Source organism: Mus pahari, chromosome 17 (genome assembly GCF_900095145.1).
Source record: "Mus pahari chromosome 17, PAHARI_EIJ_v1.1, whole genome shotgun sequence".
In the NCBI taxonomy this organism is placed as follows: domain Eukaryota; kingdom Metazoa; phylum Chordata; class Mammalia; order Rodentia; family Muridae; genus Mus; species Mus pahari.
Window position 1 is genome coordinate 62819330 of NC_034606.1, and position 7969 is coordinate 62827298.

General features: G+C 44.3%; 1 protein-coding gene across 1 annotated transcript; it reads right to left on the bottom strand.

Moving 5' to 3' along the window:
- Positions 1 to 335: 335 nt before the first annotated feature.
- On the bottom strand, positions 336 to 2813 carry LOC110334556 (olfactory receptor 10AD1-like). The gene is made up of 2 exons (XM_021216283.1): positions 2809 to 2813; positions 336 to 1302 (listed from the first exon to the last, which is right to left on the bottom strand). The coding sequence occupies exons 1-2, from the start codon at positions 2811 to 2813 to the stop codon at positions 336 to 338; spliced, it is 972 nt and encodes a 323-aa protein (XP_021071942.1).
- Between the last annotated feature and the right edge of the window lie 5156 nt (positions 2814 to 7969).

Consider the following 7969-nt stretch of genomic DNA (forward strand, 5'->3'; position numbering starts at 1 on the left):
TTTACAGGAATAGAACCCTAACTAAGCCTATGCTAATTGACTTATCTTGTAAAGCACGCCTGACTCTTCTCAGTGACATAAGCCCTATAATATCGACTTTGTCCCTCCAATCATGAAAACAGATTACCAAGAGAAATCAGAGAGGTTCAGTTTTTGCTGGAAGCCAACTCAAGATATGAGCCTTAGACATCAGGAGAAATTACTTAAAGGCCTGAGGCTGATGTCAAGGAAGACATGAATGTCTTTCTTGGAGCCCTCCAGCATTGGGAATGAAGGCTAGAAAAGGGGATAAGCTTCTATTTCCAGTAGGTTGAATTCGTTTAGGGAATTTCAAGCTAGACAGACTCTGCCTGAGCCAGGCTGCCTCTCCCAAGAGCCCGCCCCATGGCCCCCTTCATTTCCTTGTTGCGGAAACTGTAGATTACGGGGTTACACATGGGGGTGATGATGGTGTAGAGGAGGGAGAAAGGTTTGTCTTTGTCAGGCCCATGTGTACTGCGGGGATTCATGTAAGAGAACATGGCTGAGGTGTAGAAAAAGACGACCACAGTCAGGTGGGAGGCACACGTGGAGAATGTCTTCCCCCTCCCTGAGGAGGAGGCCTTGCGTAGGATGGAGGCCAGGATGCGGGCATAGGAGGTGATGATGAGCACCATGGGACTGAGCAACACCACAATGGCATCCATAAAGATCACCTTCAGACTGAACTCAGGGTCCCCACAGGAGAGGGCAATCACTATGGGAGCCTCACAGAAGAAGTTCTCTATGTGATTTTCTCTGCAGAACGGACCTCGGAATGTCATGTAATCAAGAAGGATGCCGTTGAGCATGCCAAAGATCCAGGAAGAACACACCAGCCTGACACACACCTTCTGGCTCATGATCTGGGCATAGTTCAGTGGGTGGCAGATGGCAACATAACGGTCATAGGCCATGAAAGCCAAGAGGATGCACTCGGCCACACCCACNNNAAANACNANGTACATCTGNGTCANNCANGAGNCAAAGGAGACAGTNTGGTTCTTGGTCACCAGATGGACCAACATCTGCGGGATGGTGGTGGTGATGAAGCAGATGTCCAGGAAAGACAGGTGTCCAAGGAAGAAGTACATGGGGCTGTTGAGCCTGGGGTCAGTCCATGTGATGAAGATGATGAGGCCATTCATGGCCATGGCGAGGCTGTAGAGAGCCAGGAAGAGGGTGAAGAGCAATGCCCGTGTGGAAGGGGAGCTCTGCTCAAAGCCCACGAGGATGAACTCAGTCACTGTGCTGCTGTTCTTCGGGTCTCCCTTTTGTGGTCTGCTTTAAGAAGGAAGAAAGGAAGGACAAGTGAGGGGACAGTGTATAGGAGTGCTTTATACTTTGCTTCTCTGTTTTTCCAATAAAATAGTAACTAAAAGCAACTTGGGGAGGCAAAGGTTTAGTTTTTAGCTTATAGGCAGGGATTTAAGGCGGGGGCTGTGGAGGACCGCTGCTTACTGGCTTTCTTTCCTTGGTTTTGTTCAGCTCGTGTTTTTAATCATGTCCAAGCACACCCACCCAAACTTGCCACTGTCCACAGTGGGCTGAGCCACCCTGTCTCAATAGGCCCACAGGAGTGCCCACAGGGCAATCTCATGGAAGCAAGTTCCTCAGCTGAGATTCCTTCTTCCCCAGTATGTTCAGGCTTGTGTCAGGTTGGCAAAGACTAACAAGCATAAGGAACTGTTTGGGTAACCTACTTCCATAAGCACAGACTGGGGGTGAATAACAAAATTAAAAAAAAAAAAACAACAAGATAACAAATTATAGTTACACTAAATTCTATTAAAGGTACAGAAAATGCTAGTGTAGGCTGTGGTCGTGTGACCATCAACCAAGAATTATTTATAGGACTTTGTGTCTACTAGGTTGGTCCTGAAATACCATCTTCAGTCTCTCCTACTCCTACACACATACACACATGCACACACACACACACACACACACACACACACGAGAGAGAGAGAGAGAGAGAGAGAGAGAGAGAGAGAGAGAGAGAGAGAGAAAGGGTTACCTTCAGCCCCACATCCTTATCCACAGCTCCCCACCCCTGTCCTCTGCATCTCACAGCAGAACATCTAGTAAGTGCTGAGACTACACTGACACCCTGGAGGCACCAACATTAATAGTTTACATCCCAGTTCAAACCCAGAGACGCTGATTCTAGAAGTTTCTTTGCCAATGACCCCTTTGCCCTACTCCTGGCCTCAGGAGATTGTTTGGTGGGCGGAGTGTTTGCAGGAGTGTGAGGAAGGACCTGAGGTTTGAATCTCTAGAAACCACATGAAGTTGGGTATGACTCTAATCCCAGGCTCTTGTAGGACTCTGAAATCCAGACAGGTGGATCCTTGGATGCTTCTGAGCCAGCTGCACTGCATATGCAGTGAATCTGCAGACAGCCTAGAGAGACCCTGCTTTAAACAAGATGGAAGACGAGGACCAAAGCAGAGCTGGTCCTCTCCCTTCCACTAATGTGTCATGCCATGCACATGCCTCCTCACACATACCTGTATTATACACACATGTAAACACGCCATATACACACAGACACTCATGCACACACATCGTGCATACAAACAAAAGCATAGATGTTAAATGTAGTGACCAAATTAGGAAGTGATGGCTTTTGAGTATTTACTATGTTTGCTTTTAAGTATAATTTATTTCGTTGTTAGTCAAATTATTTGTTACTAATGACTGGGGATATTTGTTACAATGTTCAGGGACACTGGTTCCCTAGGCAATGGCACATACAGAATGGGACTCCTGGAAGGATTCATGCCTTACCTCATTGTGTTGCTGTGACTGAAATGGTCAGTCACAGAATCACTGCAGCAGGTAAGAGAAGGGACCTCATGATGTACAAAGCTGAGCTACCCCAGGGAGAACATCTGATGTTGGATCCACTCTGAAAAAAAAACAAAAACAAAAACAATAACAACAACAACAACAACAACAACAAAACGGCTTGTTAACACAGGCCAATCTGGAAGGGCATTTTCTTAATTGTGGATCCCTCTTCCAATAAAATTCGCCAGCACAGCCTAAATATGTTGTTAAATGGACGCAGTATCAAAATATCTTCTAAACACACCTCTCTACTCATAGATTAGTGTAAGCTCTCAGACCTCATCAGAGAAACTCCTTCCTGCGAATAGTGGTTGACATAGAAGCTCCCAACTGGTCAAAACGCAAAGAATAAGTGTCCAAGGGCATTCAGGCACAAGCGGGACGTCTATGTGTCACCCCTCCCGCAAGGCTCGGAGATCATCTTGGAAGAGGGACCTTAAAGGCTGCAAGCGCCAGAGATCTGGGAAGACTGCAGAAAAACAGTGTCTTCCAGACATGACTGGACTGCTGCACACACAAAGTCACCATGGGTGAGCTCACCTGCACAAGGTCAAGTGTATGGACATTCTAGCAGGAAGGGAGAGGGGTGATACACCCCTAACGGAGGTTTATTGACAGTCGTTGTTTGAGAGAGAAAAAGAGAGAGAGAGAGAGAGAGAGAGAGAGAGAGAGAGAGAGAGAGAGAGAGCTAGTTTTCCCTAAGGATGTGGTTCCTGAGGCTGGTCTCACACTGAGTATATAGACATCATGAATATAGGCTGATGGGCTGTTAATGTTTTTTTTTTAAAGGACAGAAGGTACAGCAATTAGAGGTGTTTGGAATGAGAGGTGGCTCTTGGAGTTGGGGGAGAATGTGACCAAAATATATGGTATGAGATTCTCAGAAAATTAATCGAACTATATCCATTCCTTTAATGTAGAGACCATTTACCACACAGGAAGTTCAAGGACCTGTATGTAAACCCCAGCTCTTCCACTTTGCCAGCAGCACAACCGGAACTGATTTAAGTTACCAGGTTTTAGTCTCCTCATCTCCAAAACAAAAATAATGAAGGCTCTGATACTATTGGGTTAACCAGAGGACGAAATGAAAAATGCTTAGGGAAGTCTCGAGAAAGTGCTTTCACACCAAATGATGTTACAGAAGCTTACTAAACAAGTAGACATATCCACTTAAAACTTGTAATCTAACAAATTACCAATTAAGAATCTTTACACACAGCCGGGCGGTGGTGGTGCACACCTTTAATCCCAGCACGTGGGAGGCAGAGGCAGGCGGATTTCTGAGTTCAAGGCCAGCCTGGTCTACAAAGTGAGTTCCAGGACAGCCAGGGCTACACAGAGAAACCCTGTCTCAAACAAACAAACAAACAAACAAACAAAAGAATCTTAACACACAAAATCACACATCCGAGAGTTGTTTATATGCAGAAGATTAGGAACTATCATATGGGGATTGTCGTTACTTAGAAAAAGAAAATATCTTGTAGTTATTAAAATTATATGTATGAACTCATGATAAATTATAATTAAAATGAAACAAAAAAAGCAAGATGTATGTCAGTGTGTTTAGAATATTCACGGCCACATTACTTAAAAGCAAATTTCATTTGCCTCAAAATATTGCTTATAAATGATGGAGCTGTAAGAAGGATAATCGTTTATTTCATTTTTTTTGTGTGTGTGTTACAAGACATACTTTTTTTTGTGTGTCTTGCTGAGTCTAGACAGTTGCAAAAATTAGAAAACTCTGAGAGTTGAAGCACCGTAAATCGCTATATATATAAAACATTATGAATTTGATATGTAGGAATTCTAGGTGGCCTGTCATTATGAAAATGAATCAATGAACCCAAAGGTGGGCTAATTGTATCATACTTTGTCTGTTTCTTTACGGCATGCTGGAATCAATATTTAAATAATTGTTAGGATTGCTCCTGGAATTAAGAGACAGTGGTACTGAATTCATGACTAAGTCTCAGCTCTCAGTCTCCGGGTGGAATTAATTTTGTCCCAGCCTCGGCAAGAGTGAGATTTATGTTTAACCCTTTCTTTACTATGGCTTAGATAAATTCAACACGTTTCTTAAATATTATAATTGTTAACTGGGTCAAACCCCTGTTTTGGGCTTGGTTATAGGCTCCTAAGGGGAACCCAGTAATATTATTCTGCTAAATGAACATAGTAATAAATATCCTCCCGAGTTCTTACCTTCATTCCCAGAGACCGATGCGTCTCTCAGCACAGCAAAGGAGCAATTTTATGGCAGACAGCGATTTGTACAGAACCCCATGGATTATCTGCAGCAAATGACAGGCTCTGACAGGCTCAGTCCTGACTGGGATGAGTATCTCCTCCCTCCCGAGACTCAGGAATTACCAGCTAAAGCCAGATACAGTGGACATTCGCTACAAAGCAGCATTTGCAGGACCTGGCAGCACTGTCACACATGTGACCTTAGAGGGGCCATGACTGCATGCACAAGACCAAGCCAGCCAGCATTGTCTGTAAATGGAAACAACCCCATAAACCCGATCGTAAGTGCCTTCTGACCTCCTTCCCTTCAAGGCTGTTGAATGTGAAAGAACAGACCACACAGAGGAGAGCCTCCCTTTTCTTAAACATTCTCAAGCTCACAAAACCCTAAGAAGAACAGAGAAACATTAGTTGAAAATGTGTCCAGTTAACCCACACGGAGAATCAGCCTCCAGATGTAGAGGGTTTGGTTGTTTGCACAGAAAAGTTTTGGAAGGAGCCGTAAGTCAGTTGTCGACTCTGATAACAGCAAGAGTGAGCGTTAGATTGGGTCTTCATTGACTGTAACACAGCCTTGCTTGTAAGAGCTGTAAGATTGTTTACACATTCTGATTGTAGAAATAACCAACATAGGACGAGATGACATCTAACTGTATCTGAAAGCCTTTGAGAGAACTAAGCAGTTAGCTGCTCAAAGACAGGGACAGAATTAGGGAGGGAAAAATGTACATTTGTTTCAGACCCAATATCTGCACATGAAAAACCATTTATTGATACTGTAGATTTGTACCCAGAGCTCAAGGATTGAACTTAGATAAACAAAATCAAGTCGAGGATCTCTTACCTGAAATGCTCGACACCAGAGCATCTTAATTTCCAGATGTTTCACATCTGTATACAATGAGATAGCTCAAGGAGGAACCTCCAAATCCGAAAACAAAATTCACTTATATTTCTTATATACCTTGCGTGCATAGCTTGATATGAACTTAAGATAGTGTTTTAAGTGCTTTTGTGCACTTTGGGCCACTATAAAGCAAAGGACTGACTATCTTGCTCACCCGTGACAGTGTGGTGAGAAGGCAAATCCAGGTGGAAGGGGGATGGAAAGGTCCTCTCTCTTCCAGGGGACACTGCATCAGTGTGTGAACCGTACCTGTGTCTTGATGTGACTGGTTACAGGAAGTGGTTGACATTGGCCCTCAACAGGTTTGGACTTTAAGCCTTTTGTACCTTGTGTGTTCAGACTGTGGGTGCTCAAAGCCTGCGTACACCTCAGTTTTGCCCTCTTGCGCAGAGCCCTTTGCTAAGACCTTTCTCTTGTGTGGGTTGGTGTAGGATTGATGGATAATGGAAATGCTACGATCAGTGCACGTGATGACCAGGGGTTGTGGACACACTCCCGCTGCCTCCTCTTCTCTCTCTCCTTTCCCTTTCCTTCTTGCACCATGCATATTGGAAGAGATCTTGGATGATTTTGATCTGGATGGTTTGCTTAAAGACCACTTTTCTAGATGGGAAAGTTCTCAGGTCATTGTCCTGTTGCGTGTAGTTAGAGAAGGTATCAGTCGGAGAATGAAGGGGGGCACACAGAAGGTGTTAGAAGAAGGGACAGAAGGGGGGAAAGTGAAGGGATTATATTTTAATTTAAGCAAATTTAATAAAAAAGTTTTGTCACATCCTTAAAGCCCATTCTGTTTCTTCTGTAATTTCATTTATTCTGTAGGTCTCAAAGAACATGGAAGAGCTGGATCCTTGTGTTACGCACCTCATTGCAGTGTATTTATAAACCTCTGCAAGACATGCTAATTTTTTTTTTTTATCAAAGGAGATAGAAAGGAAAATGTACAGACAAACAGGAGATCTATTCACTCAGGGAATAGATTGAAAAGAAAGCAGTGACTGGGAAAGAGGGAGGGGGATCAGTTAGAAGGCAAATAAAAGGGAATCGGGGGCAGAGGAAGACAATACAGAAATGGGTGCAAACGTTAGGGAAAGAGGAAACAAGAATAGACTGCGAAAACATAGCCCTTGTAACAACAGTTTCTGCAGGACTCCGTAGTTCACATCCATTCCCAAGTGTGTGGCTCGTGAGCCAGGCACGGGGAGTGGGGTCAAAAGGTTTCTTGCATCTGACTTATGGATGGGGAACATAACCCCAGAAATGCACAAATGCACCCACTTGTCAGTAGCCTCAGGGCAGAGGAGGACCTTCAAATTTCTCTCCCCCTGAGCCATAGAAATATAGAACTTAGATGAATAATCAAACAGAAGACAAAGACATCTGCATAAATATAACAGGACTTTCTGATCACTGGTGCACAGGCAACTTTCTGAGCTACAAGTTTGGAATGATTCCACCCCAGCCCCTGGCTCTGAGAACACTTGGGGCTTTTCATGTTCTTTCCATGTACTCAGGTCAATTCAGTTCATCCTGACAGTGACACACAAGCCGTCTTCCTCTCACCAGAGCCGGGGCAGGTGGGCAGACCGAGTCCAAGATGGTAACACAAAGGGGAGACACAAAGGAAGAAGCATCTAATCAGACAGAGCTGGGATGGCAGAGACAGAGCTAGACGAGGTGCAGGTATGTCTGGATAAGGGATTAGAAAGGGCTAGAATCTAGAACACCCCAGGGAGGACAGGGTCCACTATCATTTGGAAGAGAAGTCACTAACCTTTCCCTTGAGCTGAGACACACTCAGGTGGAGTCATGAGTCCTGTTGATCCTTACATCGGAGCGAAGGTGTGATGAATTATGTTGCAAATCCCCTGGACATTTATAGGATTGTGAGCTGCAGTGAACAGAGAGAGAGAGAGAGAGAGAGAGAGAGAGAGAGAG